This window comes from Scyliorhinus torazame, chromosome 19 (assembly GCF_047496885.1).
Source record: "Scyliorhinus torazame isolate Kashiwa2021f chromosome 19, sScyTor2.1, whole genome shotgun sequence".
Classification (NCBI taxonomy): Eukaryota; Metazoa; Chordata; class Chondrichthyes; order Carcharhiniformes; family Scyliorhinidae; genus Scyliorhinus; species Scyliorhinus torazame.
Genome location: NC_092725.1, coordinates 78,464,845 through 78,491,280, shown reverse-complemented (window position 1 = coordinate 78,491,280; position 26,436 = coordinate 78,464,845). Strand labels below are relative to the sequence as shown.

At 40.4% G+C, this 26,436-nt stretch overlaps 1 protein-coding gene across 9 annotated transcripts in view; it reads right to left on the bottom strand.

Annotated features, from left to right (window-relative positions):
- Nucleotides 1–8,148: 8,148 nt before the first annotated feature.
- Nucleotides 8,149–26,436, bottom strand: part of wnk1b (WNK lysine deficient protein kinase 1b) — a 254,162-nt gene continuing 235,874 nt past the window's right edge. For 7 of the 9 annotated variants that reach the window (XM_072484577.1, XM_072484578.1, XM_072484579.1 and 4 more), the window contains 3 exons: nucleotides 20,851–20,892; nucleotides 13,760–13,956; nucleotides 8,149–11,687 (listed from right to left, as the gene is read on the bottom strand). In XM_072484577.1, coding sequence (XP_072340678.1) covers nucleotides 11,367–11,687; nucleotides 13,760–13,956; nucleotides 20,851–20,892 — 560 coding nt within the window. In that variant the 3' untranslated portion in view covers nucleotides 8,149–11,366. The remainder of the gene's footprint in view (nucleotides 11,688–13,759; nucleotides 13,957–20,850; nucleotides 20,893–26,436) is intronic. The other 2 variants (XM_072484580.1, XM_072484588.1) reach the window with 1 other exon arrangement.

The following is a 26,436-nucleotide window of genomic DNA, read 5'->3' as shown; positions in this document are numbered from 1 at the left end:
TTCTGTTTTTCAGTTTCCACCATTGGCGATAATTTGCTTTTATTTTAGCGCAGTGGACATGAGCTGACACCAAAATGCATGAGCAGGGGCAAGAGACTGAGCAGTCTCCCCAGTCGCTGCCGACACGAATCCAGGACATTAGGTTAAATATCATTGCCTCTTCTGTAGAAAGAGTTCAAAAGGAAGCTGGACCATTATCTAAAACTCAGCCACATCAATACCTATCGGTCTCCTGGAACCCGTTTTGTCATCTTTAGGGACGGAAATTTGATGTTTGCACCCACAATTCACCTAAGGTGGTTTCCATTTGCTGCCTCTCACAGGCTTCTGACAGGAGTCAGAATGGGCATATAACATTTGTATCAAGCTTAAATGCTGTTCTTTTATCAGTTATCTTCATATGGGTGACACCAACCTGTTCTCCCAGTTGCATTCTTATGGTTCATAGATTTCAGCAACTTTGTGATTCTGTTTGTAACATGAAATGAAAGTTAATTCCCTACATTTTAACCAACCCTTATCTCTGACTGACTCGAGTGGAAGATAAATATTGAATGGGATGTCTAGGATCAAGTTTTGCTAATTTACATCAATGCCCTGGATTCAGAAAACATTATACATGGGAGTAAGAGCCTGCTCCGCCATTCAAAGGACCTTCGCTTATCTGATCGTGGCCTTTACTCCTCTGCTGATCAAAAATCTGTCCCAACTCCACCTTAAATATTTCCATGAGCCAGCCTCCACCCAGCTCTTTTGGAAGAGAATTCCAAAGGCTAACATCTGCTGAGAGAAGGAATTCCTCTTTTTCTGTCTTACATGAGACACCCCTTATTTTGAAACTGCTCACTCGTTCAACTCGCTCAGAATTTTGTTTCAATAAGATTGCCTTTCATGGGGGTCATTCAGTGACAAAATGTGAGAGCAAGTCGCAAAAAGGGTAGCTCCCACCAGAGTACTGTTTTTTCATCCTTTTTGCCCTGTATTTGGGAGATTTTTGCGGCCAAACCTGGCCTGCCGAACTGTGTGAAGAATTACTGGCAGAATGTCAAACTTTGGCAAAGAAGCCTGCTGGAAATAAGTCTCAGGCCATAGATATCGGCACACACGCTGACTGTGGTGGTGGCGGCGCAGGAGTTTGAGAAGGGTCCTGCAGAATTTGGATCGTACAGCCCTGTTTCACTGCCTAACATAGATGCTAAGCGGTTAGCTAAAGGTCTGGCACTACTGTTGGAATCTTGTCTCCCAGTGGTCGGGCGCATCAGACAGGATTTGCAAAGGACTGAAGATTGCCCAATGTGGTTCTTAACCCGCCATCCAGGGCGGAGCCAGAGATAATTGTGTCATTAGATGCAGAAAATGGATAGGGCGGAGTGGCGGTTTTGGAGATGTTGAGTTGGGCCCTGGGTTTGTCTCATGGGTATTATTGGTGTACAATGCCCCTTTGGCTAGCGTTCGGCCAAATACCACGAGTTCAGGGGTTTTTCAGTTACACGGGGAGAGGCAGGGGTATCCCCTGTCTCTTACTGTTCGCATTGCCGATTGAGCCATTGGTCATTTCTCAGGCCTCGGACAAGTGGAGAGAGCTAGCTAGGGGTGGAGTGGAACATCGGGTGTCTCTATGCAGATGATCTTTTGTTATATGTAAAGGACCCATTGTCCACCATGAATTAAGTCTACTGAAGAGCTTTTGGTCTTTTTCCAGACAAATTAAATTTGGAGAAAAGCTATTTTCCAGTCAGCACCCTGGGGAACAAAGCCAGTTTGAGGGTACTCCCTTTTCACTTGGCCAGGTCCAGCTTCCAATATCTGGAAGTCCAGGTAGCCCAAGATGAGTCCATTTCCACAAGCTTATACCAGCTTGGTGAGCAAGGTCAAATCTGACTTGCAAAGGTGGGACAACCTTCCTTTGTGTCCCTGGTGGGTAGGGTTCAATCAATTCAGATGAACATTTTGCCAGGGTTTCTGTTTCTATTACACTGTCTTCCATCCCAAATCACTCTCTTCAGGAGAGGGGAGGGGGAAGAGACCATTAATATCGTCCTTAATATGTGTGTGGGGGGGCGGGGGGCAAATCTCCCAAGAATTCAGAATATTGTTCTCCAGAGGGTTACAAGCGGGAGTTCTCGTCCTGCCGAACCTGATATTTTATTACTAGGTTGCTAATGCAGAGGTGGTGTTGGGATGGTTTGGGGGTACCTGGGGGCCGATATGGTCTGGGTTATGCAGAGTCTAGTTTGGTTCACTGGTGACGGCTTCTCCTCTAGGCGCACCGGCAAAGTACTTGCAAACCCAGTGGTGGTCTCCACTTTTAAAATATGGTAACTCAAGTCAACATTTTAAACTGGGATCAGTGTCAAAGCTGGCCCCGATTTGTCTAACCACCTGTTTGCCCAATTGAGGTTGGATGCCACATGTGAAGCGTGGGAAGGTATCATTGAGAGGCTTTTAAAGCAGACCCAGGCAGGCCAGCAGCACGGCTCAATTCCCGTAACATCCTCCCCGAACTGGCGACTAGGGGCTTTGCACAGTAACTTCATTTGAGGCCTACTTGTGACAATAAGCGACTTTAATTTTCATTTCATGAAATGTGAATTTTAAGTCTTAACTGGAAATATTTTTGCATGGTATTCCACTTGCATTTGCAGTATGGCTCTCCTATCAATGATGGACTATTTATTTCAAGCCAGCTTGTTCAAGATAACCTCTGTCCCCAGTACCACATTGTCAAGGGACATAGTTTCCTGATGGAATGCTCCAGCTCCTCCTGAGGCATGATGTGGGGGCTTTACCTTGTACTCCAGGTTTGAAGAGAGCCCCCACCCCACCCCATGTCCTCCACTTCTACAACAAAACTGCCACTAATCCCCAACAAACAGAAGTCTCCTCATATGAGGCAAGCAAGAAAGGAGAGAATGGGAAATTTGGCTCATCCAGTTCAGCTGACCATTGCTGCTGTTCTGGCAGTATCCAAAAGCAGCCAGTCTGGCAGATAGAACATTCCAATTAACAGGCTACTTGGCCAGTAATGTGGAAAGTATTTGGTTGCGCCTGGGGCCCTCAGACAAGGGCCCCAATGTTTTGCACCCTCTTCTCCAAGCCTGCAAGCATATCCCTTCATTAAGATGGCTAAGAATATACACAATACACCAGATGCAGTATCAATGTCATGTACAATTACAGCAATACTTCCGTTTTTATACTCCATCCACATGGCAATGAAGGCCAACATTTCAGTTGTCTTCCTAGTTATTTGCTATACTAACATTGCAAGGAAACCCAGATCCCTCTGTACTGCAGCGTTCTGCAGTCTCTCCCTATTTGAATAACATTCTGCCTTTCTGTACTTCCTGCCAAAATGGACATTCACATTATACTGTCTGCCAATTTTTTGTGCACTGACTTCCGTATCTATATCCTTTTGAACATTATTTCTATTCCCTTCATAACTTGCATTCCTACTTTTGTATCATCAGCAAATTTGTCTACAATACACTTGGTTCCTTAATCCAAGTGATTAATATAGACCATAAATAGTTGAAGCCCCACTGATCCCTGCAGCACTTCACTAGTTGCAATTTGCCAACATAAAAATGACACATTCATCACAACTGTTTCCTGTCAACCAATCCTCGATCCATGCTAATTATCACCCCAACATAAGCTTTTGTGCAGTATTTTATGTGGCATGTTATCAAATACGTTCTTGAAATTCAAGTACATTACATCTTCATTACTCAAAGAACTTGACTAAATTTGTCAAATACTATTTCCGTTTCATAAAATTATGTTGATTCTGCCTAATAGAAAATTGTAATACTAAGTGTCCTGCTACTATCCCCTTAATAATAGATTCTAGTATTTGCTCATGACAGATGTTTGACCAACTGGCCTATAGTTTCCTGCTTTGTCTCCCTCATGACGTCCAATTTCTTCTTTTCTGTCTTTCTCCTTTTTTGGATAGTGGTGTTGCATTTGCAATTTTTCAGATTCTAGTAAATTCTGGAAGATTACAAACAATGCACCTAATATCACTGCAGACACTCATGATCCTCCAATGCAGGCATCAGGTCCATGAGACTCATCAGCCATTAGTCCCATTACTTCCAGTACTTTTCTCCAGTATTTGTGATCATTACTCCCTCCCTTCAGCTTCAATTCTTGGGATGCTTTCATTTTCTGGTTTCCTGTTATTCATTTCCTAGTCTCACCCGCCAAGGAATCAACACTTACTTTCACTATCTTCCTCGTTCTAAACTTCTAGGAGCTTTTACTGTCAGTTTTCATATTTCTAGCTAGTTTTCTGGCATATTCTAATTTTTCTCTAATTTGTCATCCCTTGCTAGTTTGTAACATTTTCCCAATTTTTGGTCTGTTACTATACTTGGCAGAATTGTACATCTTTCCTTTCAATTTGATACCAACCGTAGTTCTTCAGCTAGTCACAGATGCTGCATTCTTCTTGTGGCATCTTTCTTTCTCCATGGAATATATCTTATTGAGTCATGAAATATCTCCTTCAATGTCTGCCACTATGTCTCTACCATCTTACCTTTTAATGTATTGTCCCATTCCACTTCATCCTGCTGTCTTCATAACATTATGATTGCCTTTATTTAAGTTTTAAGACACGAGTTTCAGACTCCGATTCCTCGCCTTCAAATGAATGTGAAATTCAATGTTATGATCTCTCTTACCTGAAGGATCCTTTATTGGGAGGTCATTAATTGATTCTGTCTCATTACATATTACCATATGTAAGATAGCATGTTACGTGGTTGGTCACAGTATGTAACGTTCTAAGAAACTGTCCTGAATACACCCTCTGAACTCATCCTTCAGGCTACTTTTGCCAATTTGATTCATCCAAATTATATGATCAAAATCTCCCACCATTTTCGCAGTACCTTTCTTACAAGCCCCCATTATTTCTTGCTTTATGTTCCATAGTGTAGCTACTGTCCATGGGCCTATAAACCATCCCCTCCAGTGACTTCTTCCCTGTGCTATTTCTGATCTGCACACAACCGGATTCAATATTTTGTTTCTCCAAATCAAGGTCACTTCTCACCGCTGTACTGATCTTATCCTTCTATTAATAAAGCAACCCCATGTCCTTTTCCTTTTTTCTTGACTTTCTAAAATTACAAATATCCTTGAATATTCAGGTCCCATGCATGGTCACTTTGCAACCAAGTCTCTGTAATGGCCATCAGATCATACTCACTTATATCTCTATCTGTGCTATCAATTCATCCATCTTGTTACGAATGGTACATTCATTCACATAAAAGAGCCTTTAATTTTATTTTGCTGGTGTCCATCCCTTCTTGTCACACTCTGACTACCATTACCCTCATCACAACCCTGCGCTGTTGCCTTATCCTTACTTCCTTAATTTCCAAATTCTCTCTCACAGGAACCCTCCCTTCCCCACTATTTAAAACCCTCGTTACAGCCCAAGATACACGATTCACTGATCCCTGTGTATTTTGGTGAAGGTCATTCCAATGGTACAGCCCCCCCCTTTCCCGAGTGGTGGCAGTTCCCCATTAAATCAAAACCCATTTCTCCCACACAATCTTTGACCCACACCGTGAAACCTTATTATCTTATTTACCTTATGCCAATTCACTTGTGGCTCAGGTAATAATCCAGAGATGAATACCTTTGTGGTTCTGTCTTTTAGTTTCACCCATTGCTGCTCATATTCCCTCAGCAGAATAACTGGATTCTTCCCTCCTCACTGCCAGAGATGTCCTTCACCTGGACACTGGGCAGGCGACACAGCCTTCAGGACTCTCATTTTCAGCTGCATGAAACAGTATCTATCCTGTTAACTACACTGTCCCCTACAAGAACTACATTGTTTTTTAGTCCCACACTGGAGTTGTGTAGGTTCTATGTGATGCTCCCAGCATCACATAGAACCTAGAACATAAAGTGCAGAAGGAGGCAATTCGGCCCATCGAGTCTGCACCGACCCACTTAAGCCCTCACTTCCACCCTATCCCCGTAACCCCTCCTAACTTTTTTTTGGACACTAAGGGGCAATTTTAGCATGGCCAATCCACCTAACCTGAACATCTTTGGACTGTGGGAGGAAACCAGAGCATCCGAAGGAAACCCACCCAGACACGAGGAGAACGTGCAGACTCCGCACAGTGACCCAGCGGGGAATCGAACCTGGGACCCTGGCGCTGTGAAACCACAGTGGTATCCACTTGTGCTACCATGCTCAGTTTCCTCATTCTCCCTACAGTCCGTCCACAGAAGTCATAAGAACCTCAAACTGTTGAATGTTGCAAGGCCAGAGGTGCCTCCATTGTGACCTTCCAGATCCCTACTCCTTACTCACTGGCAATCACATGCTCCTGTCCTTAACCTCAGACCAAACCTGATATACCTTAACCTAAACGATGTAATTGCCTCCTGGAACAAAGTGTCCAGATAACTTTCTCTTCCGGGATGCAGCGTCCGAAGCTCAGGGTCCAGTTCATCAACACGGAGCCAAAAGTTAAGTTGCAGATACTTGCTATAAATATTTTTATAAAATATTTATAAAATTAAGAATCTTGGGCAGTTTAAGTAAGTGGATAGAACAGTGGCTGAACATTAATGCAGAGAATTGCACATTGGAAGGAAATAGACATATATGGATCACATTGGTCTCCACCAGCTCCTTCAATTTACAACTGCTTCAAATTACAACTGCAACATATCACCTGCCATCTTTGTAATTAACTAATTAGGTTCCAAGTTCAGAAATATCACCCGTTGTCTGTTGTAACAAATAATTTAACTAGTTAACCTATAAATTTAATGCAATACTTAATACTTCCTGGTACCAATTTAAACATTTAGAGGGATAAAATCTTAAAAACTCACAAAACAATTATCTACCGATTAAAGGTTAAACTTAAAGCCTTGAACACTCACCAGTTTTGGGGGGCTGAAAAGATATAAAAAGCAGCACCTCCTTTCCGCCTGCACCAAATTCCCAAGTTCACACCTGGGCCCTCGACATACAGTGCTCCCATAAAGTCAATGCCAAGTCACCAAATTTGTGATACCAAAGTAGGAAGGGCAACAAACAGAAGCAATTAAAAAATTAAGAATCTTGGGCAGTTTAAGTAAGTGGATAGAACAGTGGCTGAACATTAATGCAGAGAATTGCACATTGGAAGGAAATAGACATATATGCAGACTGCATGAATGGTGTTGAGGCAGCAATTTGAGCAGCTGTCAGAGACCTAGGGATCACAGCAGGCTCCACACTAAACATGTTTAACTAATGTCAAATTACATAACTAAACAATTGAGTAGAAATCACCAAGAGTGATGGAAACAGAGTAACAGTAGTTTTAAAAGGGAATTAGATAAATACATAGAACAATCTTTAAAAGTTGTGGAGGTAGAATACAGACAGCCCGGTGGCACAGTGGTTAGCACTGCTGCCTCATAGCGCCACAGACCCGGGTTCAATTCCAAGCTCGGGTGACTGGGTAGAATTTGTACTTTTTCCCTGTGTCTGTATGGGTGTCCTCCGGGTGTTCCAGTATTCTCCCACAGTCCAAAGATGTGCATGTTAGGTGGATTAAATTACCCCTTAGTGTCCAATGGTTAGGTGGGGCTACTGGGTTAGGGGGATTGAGTCTAGGTAGGATGCTCTTTCGGAGAGTATGTGCACTCAATGGGCCAAATGGCCTCCTTCTGCACTGCAGGGAATTCCGAAAACCTGGAAACATTGAAGGAACAATTGGATGCTTCAATAGGGCAATTTCTGGGATTTTCTGGATGGAAGAACCAAGTGGATTCAAAGGCCTTTGTCATGCACAATTGTGAATAGTGATTATTTTGCACAGGACTTTTATTTATTTTTTGACAGCAGACAAATTCAACTCATTATTCCATTAGAAGCAACACCAAATGTCATCAGTAACAAGACTTACAGGTGCTCAATGAGTTCATAAATTGACTTTCACTTGTGCTGATCAGTTATTGGTCCTCCACACATGTTGATTACTGTAGTTCTCTCATCACTGGCACTGAACCCTCCACAAAGGCCTCCAGAACTAAAATTAATAAAAACAAAGCTGAGGTCATCCAGATTGGATGGACTTTTATTTGTGTGAGAAACATACAGAGAGATTTGTGGTGCAATTTTAATTATTTTTATTTGAATGATTTCAGTTAATAATCTACAAAGAAAGTAACAAATTTCAGCGCAAAGCGCAACCTTACACGTAGCTCAACACCCTTATTTAGTGCAAACATACAATTCATGTTGCAAATGATCCCCACATTTCTTTACAGTGTATAATGTTAAATAATGAAAGGAGATCGTCAGGACAGAGCAACAGAAAACTCAGTCATTTCAAGATTGCAATTTGCGCGGGAGGGAGGGAGGGAAGGTATCAAGAGTATCACATAAAATAATTTAACACTAGTCAGTAGCATTGAGAACATTTGTACATTTTTTTTTAAACTGCTTTCCACAGGAGGGAAATAGCAAATGGATTCAGCTTTTTGCACAATATTAAAAAGCCTAAAATAAGAGGGGATAAGAACGGTGTGCTGCACACTAGTTTAAAATAAATCAAGGCCAGATGCTGTTTGCTTTGTATGTTGGACGATGTTAATTCTCAACTACAGAGCAACACAATGCATACATCAACTGCATAAGGTTATGCATCCCAACACGCAAGAATAGCATACATATACTGAAGTAACTGCCAGCCTGTTCTTAAACAGGAACCAAAAACAAACATTAAACGCATGTCTCCAACAAAAATTCCAGCACTAATTATTGCATATCATTTCACAGCCACCTCCACTTACATTTTGGAGAAGGAAAGGAATAGTGTGTGGAGAAATAAAAGGAAAACGAGCACTGAGAAATTTAAGTTAAGCATCCTTGGGTTTTCTCCTCAAGCCCATGCAAATGGCATAAAAAATTCATAGAACATCTCGGATATTTCGGAAGTCAGGTCACCCCAACTAATATTTAAAAAGCTAGTTTCTACCAAAACAAAATGCAATGCATTTGTGTGGACCTTTCACAGTTTATTGCAGTCTAAGGAGTAATACTGATTGCAGTACTTGCTTGTTCTTCCTCAATATTTCCTTTGCATTAAACAAAGGAATCTATAACAGAATAACATTGTGAAGCATAAGGCAGAAGATACAGTTAAAGCTAGTGCTGAAACGGTCCCCGTACCAGTTCAATTTTTATTAAAAAGGAAGCAAGACAGAAAGAAAAAGAAACGTTTTTCATTATCATGCCTATCTGCCTAAAACAAGTAAAACCCCCAGCACATCGCATGGAAAATACCATGACACTTTCAACCATCAATAATATTACACAATAATTTTTTCTAAAGTTATTTTTAAACAAAGCCTTGTGAAAGAGAGACGTGTAACAGGTAATTTGTACAAGGGAACTCTTCTTTCAATGCAAGTTTTTCTACAAAGTTTGCACATTTCAACAGGAGCTTTTGGAATAATTTGCTATTGTATGTCTACTACAAATTCAACTTCTAAGCTTTCCAACTCAGTTCAATATTGTTTAAGGCTCACAAAATAGCAACAGTCTACAATAGATGCTGCAGTTGCAATTTTTAAGTTCCTTGAATTGTTGCAACAGATACAGCAGAACTAACCATTCATTCATATTATTTTTTAAATAAATGGTGCAACCTTCCTCAATTTTACTTAACTAAACAAAATAAAGTGCTGACCTGCATTTTGTAACAATATATGCAGGGTTTAACAGTTCTTTGATAAAAGTCAGAGAACTGAAACATTTAAAGAAAAACCTTCACATCCAAATGTTAAGTTATATTTGTCCTTTTATTCTCTACATCAATAAAAACTGCAAAATATATTCCCTTAACCAGTTCTTTATCATTTACTTTTCTGCAAATACTGCCAACAAAAATTGAACTTGTCTAGTTTGGATGGAAATATGAAACAAGGGAAAATATCATTGGAGGAAAGAAAAAAGGCGCAGTGTCAGATTTATTCTTCCAGGAAACAATTTGTGGCAAAGATTTTTTAAATCAGCATTCTTTTTTCATGAAGTGATAATTGTAAAGAAAAATGCAAATTTTATATCAAGTAGTCTTAAAATGTGTATTTATTTCAATTCATGTACTTGCTCTAAATACGGTTACTATTGGATATAAAATATGGACAGTGAAGTTGAGAATCTCTGTTCAGGTTGACATATTAGATCAAAAAGGCCTCCTGTAACTTACTAGTTCCGCTACATAATTTTTCATATTTTCCACACATCCAGGTTCAGAACATTTCCTGCGTTTGGTTCATAAGCTATATTAATAGTGACCACCTCCAACTACAAAGTAAATTTCATTAGAGTTAATGAAGTTAAAAAGTGGTGGAAAACCGCAATTATAAATTACATTCAAAAATATTAATGGTAGATACATTGCAGAATCTAATTTTCTTCACAGATTCAGTATTTCATGAAAGAAAATGAAATATGTTTGGCCTACAGAAGATGATGCTTTTAATATGTACTAGCAAGGTTTATAGGAATAACAACTCATCGACAATGCATTTCTGGAAGTAACAGCATATGCTGAATATCTTGGAAAATACAGACCCTGAATCTACAAAAGAAAATGTTAACAATTAATATCTTGGCCTTAAATGACTCCATATTTTAAGTAATTAAAAGGCTAACACTTGAGAAGGAAGGACAAAAGACTAGAAAAGATTTACAGAATGGATGTATTTCAGTCACTGTGAATGACATCAGCTCTGCTGAAGAACAAGTATGAACTATCCACTTTATCATATCTCCACCTTTCACTTGCTCTCTTCCTCTTTATTTTCTTGGTTGGGGACACTAAGTGCTCTCCTGCAGACAAGTCAGAAGCACAATACAAGGCACTATGAATCCAGCAAGCATACTGGGAAAAAAGGTATTCAAGGACATTTTTACAATTTTACATTCACATTTATTTATCTAATACAATGAAGTAACAAAGGAATTAAAGTGTCTGATAAGTATGGATTATAGCTAGCTTTAGTTTTTTTTGTTTTTTCGTTAAACTTTAAACCCTCTAAATCCACTTTTAACTACTGTTGTCCAACAACATTTATATATCACAGTGTGTTTGAACATCAAAAACTGATGGGTAAATATATGTCCACACAGAACGCGGTTTGAAACAGAACTAGTAAAATAGCTCTCAAATGATGCTGTGTATATAAAAGCAGTGTCAGTCATTTGTATGTTTTAAAGCTCTATGACCTATCCCCAGTAACATCAGCAGAGGCCATTAAACCTTGAATTCCACTCGGTCTATTCATCACAATTATCAAGAACTAGAATTGTACATCTACGTTGTCCTAAGATTGGATCCAGGAGGATTGCTGACAGATTTCTGCAAAGTGCCCAAGGGAAAGCTCTGTAGTGAAGTGGTGCCAACTGCTTGAAACTGGAGGCCTGGTGTTGGTGGTATAATGCCTGGTTGCTGCTGGGGAGGTGCTCCAGTCCACTGGGTACCATAAGGCGTTCCAGGATAACCATACTGGCAGATAGGAGTCTTGCTGAAAGGGCCCAAAGAGCCAACTGAGGCAGCAGAAATAGAAGGTCCCCCCACGGAGTTTGTCATGGAGATACAAAGTTGACCTGGTGCTGAATACTTCCTTGGCATTGTCTGCAAATTTTTTTATAAACAAACAATTAGTCCAATAGAAATAGAACTGCCAAAGACAATGAAATAACATAAGTTGCCCATCATAGGTTATCCATCTTTTATCCCTCAAATAATAATTCTGATAGTTTTAACCGACTGTTCAAAGGATAGGAATTCTCAATCTTTCTTCTGTGACGCAAGCACATTCTCCTGAATTATGAATGTATTATGAACCCTAACCAGAACCCCAATTTTGGTTAAATTCCTAGATTAGAACCTAACCGTTTGCATTTAGTAAAATTGAGAGTAGATGTTACTGCCCCACAGGGGTGATAACATTGAGCAGTAGACAGCTTTTATATTGAAACAAAATAAAGCATATTAGCATTCAAGAAATAGCTTTACAGTCAACAGGTGCAACATCTTAACTTGTTTCCTGAAACCTGCCTCTACATTCTACTTAAGCAACCCATATATTTCAAACACCACTTGTGTATAACGTTAAAAAAAACAGGTTTTACTTGCTTATCTTGGTGTAGAGTCCTTGGAGAGAACCCCTTTGTTTTAAGGACCAAGCTGAAAACCTCCTTTTGCTTAGAGCACTGGAAGCAACTCCTTTGTCCAGACAGACCTGGCCCCTCCGATTAGTTACACCAGCTGGACTTAAAGCGCACAGGCTTCTTTTGTCTCTTGTTACAAGACATGCCTTGGTTTATTTAGCCAGGCTCAAACTGTTACAACATTACACTAGCTCTCCATCTGCACACAGGTGAAATGGCATTTAATATCTATCGCAAAACACTTGCCCGCAAAATTCACAGTACCTCACTTTTAATCACAGCTCGAGCAGACATACTGTTTGTAAGCATTTTAACCCAAGTTTTAGTATCACTGCAAAAAGACAAACTATAAATTATGACAAATTTCTTCTATTCATCACAAATGTTTAATGAGACCTTCATAAGGGGCATGAAGTTGCTATTTGTCAAAAATTATTTGATAAACATTCCTCTGTACTGCTAAACCAGCCAGCACAGTGGGTTAAACAGCTGGATTGTAATGCAGAACAAGGCCAGCAGTGTGGGTTCAATTCCCGTACCGGCCTACCCGAACAGGCGCCGGAATGTGGTGACTCGGGGCTTTTCACAGCAACTTCATTGAAGCCTACTTGTGACAATAAGCGATTATCATTCAACATAATTCCAAGACCAAATGACACTATCCAAAGTCCCTTTATGTGCTGGCCAATGTTTCTAACTCAGACTGTGCAATGGAAATCAGATTCACTGGTCGTGCATTTCACTACTGTTCGTTAGGTCTTGCTGTGCTAAAAATGCTACCACATTTGCTATATAATGGTCACTGCTCATCAAATTTTCATTCAAATTCTATGCCATGTGCAGAAATTTCACAAATGTGATATGGTTTACACAAATGTGTGCTTTATTTCAGTACTGATATTTTAGATAAGCAGCCTGTGATGTAAATCACTTCATGACGTCACTCAGAACAGCCAAAGGCAGCACAAGGCTGAACGTTCGAGAATTAAAAACACGTCTTAAAACTCAAACAAAAAGATCAAAGTAATTTCTCGCCACAAATAGTTTTTGTTTTAGAAAATTTAAAGTACCCAATTCATTTTTTTTCTAACTAAGGGGCAATTTTAGCATGGCCAATACACCTATCCTGCACATCTTCAGGTTGTGGGGGTGAGACCCACGCAGACACGGAGAGAATGTGCAAACTCCACAAGGACAGTGACCCGGGTCCTCGGCGCCGTACGGCAGCAGTGCTAACCACTTCCCAACAGATAGTTCTTTTTTAATACAAATTTAGAGTACCCAATTATTTTTTTCCTCCAATTAAGGGGCAATTTAGCATGGCCAATCCACCTATCCTGCATAGCTTTGGGTTGTGGGGAGACACGAGGAGAATGTGCAAACTCCACACGACAGTGACACAGGGTTGGGATTTGAACCTGGGTCCTCAGTGCTGTAAGCCGCAGATAGTTCTGATTAGCAGTAAAATACCCAACATTTGACCGAGCTAGGACATTTAAATTCTGAGCCATGAAGAGACAGATTCCTACTTACCTCTGAGTAATGCTGGCCTGGTTGTCCCTGTTGCTTAATGCCACGCTTGTTCTGTGAGAGATTCATAGCATCTCGAGCCCAATTGTCCACTAACTTATGCAAATCATCTGTAAAGGTGCCTTTTCTACTTGCCATTGCTGGCTGTTGGTGCTGAGCCATTGGCACAACTCCACTTACTGCATTTGTACTGGTTGTCCCTGGGTAAATAGAAAATCAAATAAAGTTGCTGATTACAGATTTGGCAGCATGTAGTTTTCTACACAAAAGAAGCAATGCAACTCATGGTTTTAGTGATAGTTGGATCCAACCTCTTTTTATCACATATCTATTTACTTACTCTTGATAAATGGCAAACATAAAAGAACATCTAGAATCTATAAAGCAAAAGAAAAGGAATATCTTATCTTATTGTTACTCTTCATCTGAAGGTAATACTGAATTTTAGCATCTTGGTAAATCTCTCTATATTGAAGGTACTATATAAGTTGCTGCTGAGTTGAATAAACCAGAGTGGGGTGTCAATTTTCAATAAATATCTTTAAAAGGTCATTCATCAAAGCATCTAGAGTAGCTATGGAATGATGTCCCTGAACAGACAAATTTGCCACAAATTATCTTATTAGCATGCATCTCACTTCAGCATGCACAAGTATGGTCAGGATTGTTACAGAAAATATTCACTGTATCTGCACAAGAAAGCAAATTAGTTTGAGCCATTTCATGTCTTCATGCAGTATTCATTTACTGTATTACAGGCTTCAACGTCATTGTGTTGAAGTCAAGTTGTAATTGTACATGCATTGCAACTAGAGAACAGTACATAAGTTGATATTTGCAATATTTTTACCAGCTCTCAGAACATGCAAAAAACAAAGCTACCTTTACATCCAAGTTTAGCATTATAGGTCTCTGATAATTGCCCAGTTTGATTTGAGGGAAGGGGACAAACGGAAGGTAATTGCTAACTTCTGGCCCCAAGTGTATGGAACATGCCAATAACCACAAATGTATGATACATGGACTAGTTAAATGACTGCTGTGTAAACTTAACTATTTTATTTTCTGGGTTGCTGCTGCTGGTATTTAATAAGTTTTATTTTCAAGTTAATGTATTGTTGGCTTTAGTTAAATTTACTGTAGCCAAAGATTTATTGACGACCTTGTGATTACCAGAATATTTTTGGAACCAAAAATGTATCTTTAAGTACAATATGAAGCATCCCTTTCAACTGACACAAAAGCCTCTGAACTTTAAGTCTAGACAAAGGGCCCATCAAGCATTTGAGCTTTTTCGGTCTACAGGACATAGATTTTAGCACAGAAGCACTGGAACAGGCTATTTGTCCAAATGCTAAGATTGTTGCAGGAGATAATGTTGAATTGGCATAAGATATTAATTAAGCCTGGCTATAAACTGCCCGGATCCCATTGGTTGGGGACAATTGGTTACCCAATTGTTTGGGTAATAATATAATATATTTTATAATAATATATTTGGGGGAATGTAAGCTCCCCAATGAGGGGGCAGGGCAAACACTAATAGTTGCAGCTGTATAAATAATAGTAATCTCTATTGTCACAAGTAGGCTTACATTAACACTGCAATGAATCTGTAAAAATTCCCTAGTCGCCACAACCCGGCGCCTGTTCGGGTACACAGAGGAAGAATTCAGAATGTCCAGTTCACCTAACAGCACGTCAGCAGGTGGCGGAAAGCGTCAGAGATAGCAGTTATATAAATGTGGTCGCACCCAAGGTGCAGGCAGAGAAATGGGTGACCACCAGAATGGGCAGGCAGTCAGTGCAGGAATCCCCTGTGGTTGTCCCCCTCTTGAACAGGTATACCCCTTTGGATACTGTCGGGGGGATAGCCTATCAGGGGAAAACAGCAGCAGCCAGAGCAGTGGCACCACGGCTGGCTCTGATGTTCAGAAGGGAGGGTTAAAGCGCAGAAGAGCAATAGTCAGAGGGGACTCTATAGTCAGGGGCACAGATAGGCCCTTCTGTGGACTCCAGGATGGTATGTTGCCTCCCTGGTGCCAGGGTCCAGGATGTCTCCGAACGGGTAGAGGGCATCCTGAAGGGGGAGGGCAAACAGGCAGAGGTCGTTGTACATATTGGTACTAACAACATAGGCAGGAAGGGGCATGAGGTCCTGCAGCAGGAGTTCAGGGAGCTAGGCAGAAAGTTAAAAGACAGGACCTCGAGGGTTGTAATCTCGGGATTACTCCCTGTGCCACGTGCCAGTGAGGCTAAAAATTGGAAGATAGAGCAACTAAACACGCGGCTAAACAGCTGGTGTAGGAGGGAAGGTTTCTGTTATCTGGACCACTGGGAGCTCTTCCGGGCCAGGTGTGACCTATATAAGGACAGGTTGCATCTAAACTGGAGAGGCATAAATATCCTGGCTGCGAGGTTTGCTAGTGTCACACGGGAGGGTATAAACTAGTATGGCAGGGGGGTGGGCACGGGAGCAATAGGTCAGAAGGGGAGAGCATTGAGGGAGAACTAGGGAATAGGGCCAGTATGGCTCTGAGGCAGAGCAGACAGGGAAAAGTTGTTGAACACAGCAGGTCTGGTGGCCTGAAGTGCATATGTTTTAACGCAAGAAGTATTACAGGTAAGGCAGATGAACTTCGAGCTTGGATTAGTACTTGGAACTATAATGCTGTTGCCATTACAGAGACCTGGTTGAGGGAAGGGCAGAATTGGCAGCTAAACGTTCCAGGATTTAGATGTTTCAGGCTGGATAGATGGGGATGTAAAAGGGGTGGTGGAGTTGCGCAACTGGTTAGGGAGAATATCACAGCTGTACTATGGCAGGACACCTCAGAGGGCAGTGAGGCTATATGGGTAGAGATCAGGAATAAGAAGGGTGCAGTCACAATGTTGGGGGTTTACTACAGACCTCCCAACAGCCAGCAGGAGATAGAGGTGCAGATAGGTAGACAGATTTTGGAAAAGAGTAAAAACAACAGGGTTGTTGTGATGGGAGACTTCAACTTCCCCAATATTGACTGGGACTCGCTTAGTGCCAGGGGCGAAGATGGGGCAGAGTTTGTAAGGAGCATCCAGGAGGGCTTCTTAAAACAATATGTAGACAGTCCAACTAGGGAAGGGGCTGTACTGGACCTGGTATTGGGGAATGAGCCCAGCCAGGTGGTAGAAGTTTCAGTAGGGTAACATTTCAGGAACAGTGACCACAATTCAGTAAATTTTAAAGTGCTGGTGGACAAGGAGAAGAGTGGTCCTAGGGTGAATGTGCTAAATTGGGGGAAGGCTAATTATAACAATATTAGGCAGGAACTGAAGAACCTAGATTGGGGGCGGATGTTTGAGGGTCAATAAACATCTGACATGTGGGAGGCTTTCAAGTGTCAGTTGAAAGGAATTCAGGACCAGCATGTTCCTGTGAGGAAGAAGGATAAATACGGCAACTTTCGGGTACCTTGGATAACGAGAGATATTGTAGACCTCGTCAAAAAGAAAAAGGAGACATTTGTCAGGGCTAAAAGGCTGGGAACAGCCGAAGCCTGTGTGGAATATAAGGAAAGTAGGAAAGAACTTAAGCAAGGAGTCAGGAGGGCTAGAAGGGGTCCCGAAAAGTCATTGGCAAATAGGATTAAGGAAAATCCCACGGCTTTTTACACGTACATAAAAAGCAAGAGGGTAGCCAGGGAAAGGGTTGGCCCACTGAAGATAGGCAAGGGAATCTATGTGTGGAGCCAGGGGAAATGGGTGAGGTACTAAATAAATACTTTGCATCATATTCACCAAAGAGAAGGAATTGGTGGATGTTGAGCCTGGAGAAGGGTGTAGATAGCCTGGGTCACATTGAGATCCAAAAAGACGAGGTGTTGGGCGTCTTGAAAAATATTAAGGTAGATAAGTCCCCAGGGCCTGATGGGATCTACCCCAGAATACTGAAGGAGGCTAGAGAGGAAATTGCTGAGGCCTTGACAGAAATCTTTGTATCCTCAGTGTCTTCAGGTGATGTCCCGGAGAACTGGAGAATAACCAATGTTGTTCCTCTGTTTAAGAAGGGTAGCAAGGATAATCCAGGGAACCACAGGCCAGTGAGCCTTACGTCAGTGGTAGGGAAATTACTGGAGAGAATTCTTCGAGACAGAATCTACTCCCATTTGGAAGCAAATGGATGTATTCGTGAGAGGCAGCATGGTTTTGTGAAGGGGAGGCCGTGTCTCACTAACTTGCTAAGAGTTTTTCGAAGAGGTCACAAAGATGATTGATGCAGGTAGGGCAGTGGATGTTGTCTATATGGACTTCAGTAAGGCCTTCGACAAGATCCCTCATGGTAGACTAGTACAAAAGGTGAAGTCACACGGGATCAGGGGTGAGCTGGCAAGGTGGATACAGAACTGGCTAGGTCATAGACGGCAGAGAGTAGCAATGAAAGGATGCTTTTCTAATTGGAGGGCTGTGACTAGTGGCGTTCCGCAGGGATCAGTGCTGGAACCTTTGCTGTTTGTAGTATATATAAATGATTTGGAGGAAAATGTAACTGGTCTGATAAGTAAGTTTGCAGACGACACAAAGGTTGGTGGAATTGCAGATAGCGAGGAGGACTGTCAGAGGATACAGCAGGATTTAGATTGTTTGGAGACTTGGGCGGAGAGATGGCAGATGGAGTTTAATCCGGACAAATGTGAGGTAATGCATTTTGGAAGGTCTAATGCAGGTAGGGAATATACAGTGAATGGTAGAACCCTCAAGAGTATTGACAGTCAGAGAGATCTAGGTGTACAGGTCACTGAAAGGGGCAACACAGGTGGAGAAGGTAGTCAAGAAGGCATACGGCATGCTTGCCTTCATTGGCCGGGGCATTGAGTATAAGAATTGGCAAGTCATGTTGCAGCTGTATAGAACCTTAGTTAGGCCACATTTGGAGTATAGTGTTCAATTCTGGTCGCCACACTACCAGAAGGATGTGGAGGCTTTCGAGAGGATGCAGAAGAGATTTACCAGAATGTTGCCTGGTATGGAGGGCATTAGCTATGAGGAGCGGTTGAATAAACTCTGTTTGCTCTCACTGGAACGACAGAGGTTGAGGGGCGACAGGATAGAGGTCTACAAAATTATGAGGGGCATAGACAGAGTGGATAGTCAGAGGCTTTTCCCCAGGGTAGGGGGGTCAATTGCCAGGGGGCATAGGTTTAAGGTGAGAGGGGCAAGGTTTAGAGTAGATGTACGAGGCAAGTTTTTTTTACACAGAGGGTAGTGGGTGCCTGGAACTCGCTACCGGAGGAGGTGGTGGAAGCAGGGACGATAGTGACATTTAAGGGGCATCTTGACAAATACATGAATAGAGGGATACGGACCCAGGAAGTGTAGAAGATTGTAGTTTAGTCGGGCAGCATGGTCGGCACAGGCTTGGAGGGCCGAAGGGCCTGTTCCTGTGCTGTACTTTTCTTTGTCTTTGTTCTTTGTCTTTTGAGACTTGTGGGAGCAAACCGGAGCACCTGGAGGAAACCCATGCAGGGAGAACATGCAGACTCCACACAGACAATGACCTGGCCAGTGTGATACCGGCTGGAGAAGGAAGTAGTGGACTACTGCTGCTGTGTATATATTGTTGCAAGTAAAGTTACTTTCTGTTTGGCTCGACAAACTTGTGCTGGGTTTTTCGTGGCCCTCACAAAAGACCTCATCTGTCGTACTGCATCGTTTTGGGCTCCATATTTGAGGAAGGATGTGCAAGCATTGGCTGGGGAGTGCACAGAGGAGATTCGGAAGAAATGTGAAGAACTGTGGCTATGAGGAAAGATTGGAGGGGTTGGGACTGTTTCCTTGGAGAAAATAAGGCTCAGAGGAAACTTGATAGAGGTATTCCAGAGCCCGAGAGGTATAGACAAAGTAAATAGTGAGAAACTGTTCCCTCTCAAGAGAGCATCAAGAACTATGTGGCACAGATACAAATCAATTGGCATTAGGAGTAAAAGTAATGTATTTCACCCAGAGTGGTTGGAGTCTGGAATTAACTTCCTCAAAGGGTGGTGGTCAGTTCAATCAAGGTTTTCAAAAGGGAATTAGATGCCTACCTGAAGAGGAAGAATGTGCACGGTTATGGGGATGCTGCAGGGGAGTGGGGCAAGGTAGAACGCTCTTCAGAGAGCCAGTGCAGACTCGATGGACCGAATGGTCTCCTTCTGCATATGATTCTGATTGTGCTCCACAAGCCGCTAACGCTATGGGCATATTCTTTTTCTTTATTGCTTATGTCCTGATCTAGTCTTCTCTTAGAATGAGGCAAAGATTACATTCTCATCAAGATTTGAAAATATAAGCTTTTTAAAAGAAATCCCAGCTTTTAATTCCACATTTTCAATTGTTCATCTACAAATACATTTTTCACTCTGCATATCCTGTGGCAAAACAAGGCATGTAGCCAGATCATGATTTAATTTGTGACATTGCTTCAATTCAAGTGCACAAAAAAAATTTAGTTTCTGCAAAACTACTCATCTTCCTAACACTTGGAACGGTGTTGTGGAAACCTCAAAAACAATAAATTAGAAGCCCAAGTGCGAAAATGGGGATGCTGCAGGGGAGTGGGACAAGATAGAATGCTCTTCAGAGAGCCAGTGCAGACTCAATGGACGGAATGGTCTCCTGCGTATGATTCTGATTGTGCTCCACAAGCCTCCTCCCACACAACTTCATCAACGTTATGGGCATATTCTTTTTCTTTCTTGCTGATGTACTTATCTAGACTTCTCTTAGAATGAGGCAAATACAATCTCACCAAGATTTGAAAAAATGAGTTTAAAAGAAATCCCAGCTTTTAATTCCACATTTTCAATTGTTCATCTACAAATACATTTTTCACTCTGCATATCCTATGGCAAAACAAGGTATGTAGCCAGATCATGATTTAATTTGTGACTGCTTCAATTAAAGTGCACAAAAATAAATTTAGTTTCTGCAAAACTACTCAACTTCCTAACACTTGAACTGTGTTGTGGAAACCTCAAAAACAATAAATTAGAAGCCCAAGTGCTAAAATTAGATGCAAGGATGTTACATTAAGTGCCACATGCTATGTAAGTAAAAGGTTAGAAAAAGATAATTACTACACAGTTGGTTGCATGGGCAGACTTTTTTCACCATCTTCCCTAAAGAATAAAGAAAAGTGCTTGGAGAAGAGAAACATACAGAATGGAAGAAAGTGCATTAATATCAATTGAACTGATTAGTGTGACCTCATATTGGACTGCATTGCCGGAAAACCAAAAGAGGAAGTAAAACATTATCTTTTGGTATGTGAATGCAAAATTCACTGTGGGGACTTGATCATCATTGCCAAATTTTGGTAAAAACCAAGTTTCCTTTTTCTTAACATATTCCAAAAAGAACTTAAATGGTTAATATTTACAAATTTTGAGCAGAGCCAAAAGCATTTTTAAAATGCATTTTAATAACCAATTTTGCCAGCTCCTAGTTTTCCAAAATTTGATTGAATGTCCATACATTACTTTCCTGTATCTAGATTATTCAAATATCTATACTTCCTCTGGAACACAACTGCTCTGCAGCACCACACAATGGTCAGGTCACATAAATCTTTTCTCTCCATCTCTGCTTAAGTGTTGTAATGGACCAGCAAAAAGTGAACAAACTGTACACAGATTTTGGTGGGGGCTGGGATGTCAGCAAATAACTTATTTAGAAGATTTACAGTAAAGATGCAGTTCCATTTCCACATCTGCAGACAAGTGACCTGGGACCAGAGCTAGCTCCTTCCTGAGCTGCACATTTTCTAGTCCTAGGATTAAAGTCATGCAAATTTAGCAACACCAGTCATGGAATCTGGATATAAATAATGACATTTACTGAAATTAGATTTCATCATTGTTTAAAAGTGATCCTGTCTAAATATGAAGTTCAGCTTCCACTTCGCTGACAGCAGGGAATACAGTGAAAAATACACTTGGCTCATAACAGCTCTTGACCAAGATGATCTTTGGATGAAAGGCCATTGTCACAAATAAGCAAAAATAAGTAAGACTTCTCTGTTGTAACAAGGACAATAGCCACATTTCAATGCATACAAGTGTATGAGAGAGCCAGTACGCTCAGAAGAGAAAACAAGTGCGTGTGGGTGACTGTGATGGATACATAAAATTAGTGGATCTTCAGTGACATTGCCCATAAGAGCAGTGCAGCAAAGCAGTATCAGCGGATTATCTACCTGCTTACTCAACATAAGATTTTAAAAAGCTACTGCCAATTTTGTTCAGCAATCATGTTTTCTGCACAATGGATTACAGTTGTGCCCATCAGCCTTCTGTGATAAGCTAACACATGCCGTGTAAAACTGACATTTGTATCAAAGAAACACCAATGACAAATTCCTAAAACACAAGCAGGTAAATTTTAAAACCATAGCAATTCTATTTTGGTCAATAATGACAAAACTTACTGGTGTGCTGTGCAAAACAACTATAGCTGGGAAATACGTTTAAGACGCACATTTTGAAATATTTTCTAATTTGCCTTTCCTAACAACAGACTGGAAAACTCAACTATAACGATCTTAAAGTGTAATCAAATGTTTCCAATAAAAATGGAAAATTCAGACGTAACGTTCCAATCCATCTCTTATGGAGCAGATAACGGTTACAAATGTGTGTTTAATCTGAAAGAATCAAATATATTGCAAATTGAGCAAAAAGAAATTCAGAAAAATAGTCATTTTATGACACGGGCACTAACTACTACAAAATAAATTTGTTTTAAAATGAATTTTGACGAAAAAAGGTAAAGACAGTCTTTTATCCACCATTGTTATGTAAAAATATTTGAAATTCAAGATGTTCCCTGTTTAATCTTCAACAACCACAGCACAAGTTTATAATATGAAATTACTTACACAGAGCTGTTAGACAGTGGAAAGGTCAGAAAACTGAGACCAAGACAGTCAGAAAGCTGTAATCAAACAACTTCCATGAGATTTAAACTCGTAGGAAGCCATGCTGCTTTTGCTGAACATTTAAAGTGACATGCATTAGGATTAGCAGAGACAAAGTCCACTGGACCTGCATCCATACCAGCCTGTGGAATTCAGACATTTTGGCAAATCAGCATGATAACTGGAACATTCCACCACAAACCAAGTCAAGCAGTAAAGTCAATTATCCTAGCCACCCAGAATCACACTGGTGCAGCCATCACTGACCTACTTCTGAATGCCACTAATAGGTGCCTGAGGATTGTACTCTAACTCAATCTCACCCAGGAAGTCAAATTACAGGAAAGGGTTCTTTATGTAAAACCTACCAAGAAAGTTGGTTCTTAAGACAATCACCACATGAAGCAGTTTCTTTAATTTCTGCTTCAAAATAACTTTTTACCACAACCTGGATTGCTTCAAAGGTGGTGTGAACCAACACTTTTTTTTGTCTTTGCATCAGCTAAACACATTACAATAATGTATTCAAGCCACTTGAAATTTTCATTGGCTTGGTGAGGTAAAGGGAGACACTGCAGCAGCATGTATTTGTTGAGTGACAACTAAGGCTGGAAGGGGAGAGGGATTATACACATTGAGAACAATTTGATGATTGTTCTGCAGTAAGACTAAAGAATAATTCAAGGTGGACTGAAAGTAGCTGTTTGAATGATTTTGGCAAAAGGTTGGTGAAGATTCATATTGGGCTGGTTGGCAAAAGGATACAAGGTTACAATTGAGAGTCTCGGGTATTTTAATCCAAATAAGTATTGTCATTTTTGGAATGAGTGTAGTCCTGTGAGATGAGGCAAAGCAAAACATTCATATTATTATGCCACAGTTCCATAACCAGAACTATGGTATAAATATCTAGAATAAGTTCCTAAAAACTTCAGGCACGTTTTACTTAATCAGATTGACTACGGCAGATGGAATGCCCAAACACAGATGCACTCTTAAGATAATTTTACAGTTTTTACAATTCAAACAAAAATTTGAATACTGTAGTTTGAAAAAATTCAGATCCTGTTAACTGTAAAACAGAAAATCTGGCATGAATAAAGGACAAGGGGGCTTTTTCTGTACTGATACATCCATGTTTCTTATAGCAAATAGAAGCAAACTTGTCAGAAAATCATTTGAATAAAACAGATACCATGCAATGCATGGAACATTTAAAAATATGGCTGAATTCCCCTATTAAAAGTTTCAGGACAGGAATGGAAATAGTTATCAGCCATTGTTGAAAGGTTACCTACTACCATGAAAGGGTGGTTAAGATGCTATGAGGGAGTGTGAGGTTTGGAGGACCATGGCAATGAAGAGATCAGCGAAGGGAATCTATTGCACATGAAGATTTAGAATTTTTGCTTTTATAATTCTATGTGGTGCATTTTAGATGTTAAGACCACAGCTCCTAAATAGGGCATTTTTAAAATTTAAAGTGCAATATCTCATGTGTTTTAACAGTCATACATGACAATTTTCCAATATCCATTTAACTTGCAACACATATGATTCAGCACCATTCAATAATGAATTAATAAATAGAGTTAATGATACTAAAGGGCTCTCAAAAATAGTAACAACCATAACAAACGGGTATTAATGCATGGATGTTAATCCTGCACCAATGGTTTAAAAATAATTTATCTGATTGGAGAGGTTTACGTGTAACTCAATTTAAAGACTGCACGGAGGCTTCACAGTCAGTCGCACAGAAGTTGACCAACCTAAAGTTAAAGCCCAAGTTAGCTATTGAGATGCTAGTGTCGGATGAACAGAAATGCTGGAGTGCACTTGCAGCTTGAAGTTGCATAATCCACAGTATCAATAAAGAACGCTGAATATTGGACAGGATAAACAAATAAAAATGGCAAAGGTGAGAACCTGGTGAATTAGAACTTCACCAACAACCTGCCATTTTTGCTCTCAAGTTTTTCCTCATTTTAAATTAAATGCAAGAATTACTCAAAAACACCAAGATGCCTTTGCAGAACATGTAATATGTTAATGCTAACAACTACGGGAATATTGTATTCATAACAGCTATATGGCTCTATTATGTGTTCTGAGTTTTTCACATTAAATTGATGCTCTTATTTTCTCTGCTCAAGTTTGCAACCTGTTCATCATAGTTGTAGGTGTTCAGCAATGTGAGATGATCTGTCTAGCCTAACACTGTGAAAATAGCATTGCGTATTTGTGCCAGTAGATGAAGCACTCAGCCCACATGCAGCCAGAATAAGATGTAGCTTGAATAGAAAGCTCTGCATGTGGCAGCACTCATATTTTCTGCTGTCAACACACTGACAATAGAGACAGGGATTGCATCATAAGGTAGGGCTTTTTCCAGAAGGGGCTATACACCAGCTCATTTTATTTTACAAAAATGCCTCTGAAAGCAGGGCTGCAAGATAAATTAAGTATAATGTACTTCACAGAAGGGAAAAAACAAATAGCTTAAGATCATTTTTTTTGCAAGCAACGGGTTTTTAAATTTTATAAAATCTCATGTACATGGTCAAAAAATGGGAAATCTGGATTCAAATACTTAACTCCCCAGAGGAGACAACATGATATGTGCATTAACACACAGGCACTCGCTCTCACACACACAAAAACTCATGGTTGGTTGTTGGCAACCTTTTGTGTCAAAATCACTTTCATAATTTATTCTACTTCTCTTTCCAAATGTTATCAGAAATTAGTCAAATCACACCATATTTTTGATTTCTTGAATTTTTGAATTTATCATGCCCAATGTGGAAACTTCGAATAGGTGAGTGAAATTCTGAAAACTTAATGACAGATTATGGACAGATAGCAGCGAAGCTTTATGCAGGGGAAGAGGAAGAAAAAGGCAAATGAGAAAAGAATAAAAGTGTTACACACAAAGAGCCAGACAGGGCGTACTCAGAAACCTTGTCCTTCTGCCGCCAAGTTTAAAAGTCACTTGCTCTGATGCACAGTGAAACGCTGCTGAGCCTGTGACAGTGAAAGAAAAGGAGGAAAACAGACAACTGAAGTCAGAATGTTAGTACTTCAAGAGCAGAGGGAGCACTTCACATCATATACAAAATCTTTCCCGTCCTAGAGCATTTTGGTGAAGCCACTACAATTTTTAAGCCCACCAGGCTACATGCAGATTTTGTCTCAGCATCTTTTTGTTTTAAAATGTTTTTTATTGCTCTAAAAAATACAATGCTGATTACAGGAAATTACTTTAAACAATCATCCCCAATAATATATATCATTGTTACTTCAGATTCTTCGGATTAAATTATTAAGTACAGTCTTGTCAGGTTATTTTCAGCATTTAATAAGCGATCTACTCATGAAACATTTAACAGCTGCATAACATTTTTCCCTTCAACGCTTTTAAACTTGATGTAACAACTTTATTCACCTCAGATTTTAGTTTTCAAGTACACTATTCCTAGCCCCAAGTGTGAACAACCTGTTTCCAGATTAATGCCAATGCCTGGGGGTGTACAGCAGCTGCCTAACAGCCACTGTTCCTCAGTCTATATAATGGCAGCCCCAATTTTAGCTGGCAGAAATTTTCTATGAATATAACCATAAAACACAGGGTATTGTATTGTATTCTATTGTACAGAAAGATAGATGGAAATTCACACACAAAACCAATGCCAATTATTTGAGCCTTCATTGGTCTACTAATGGGGAAACTCCATAATATAACAGC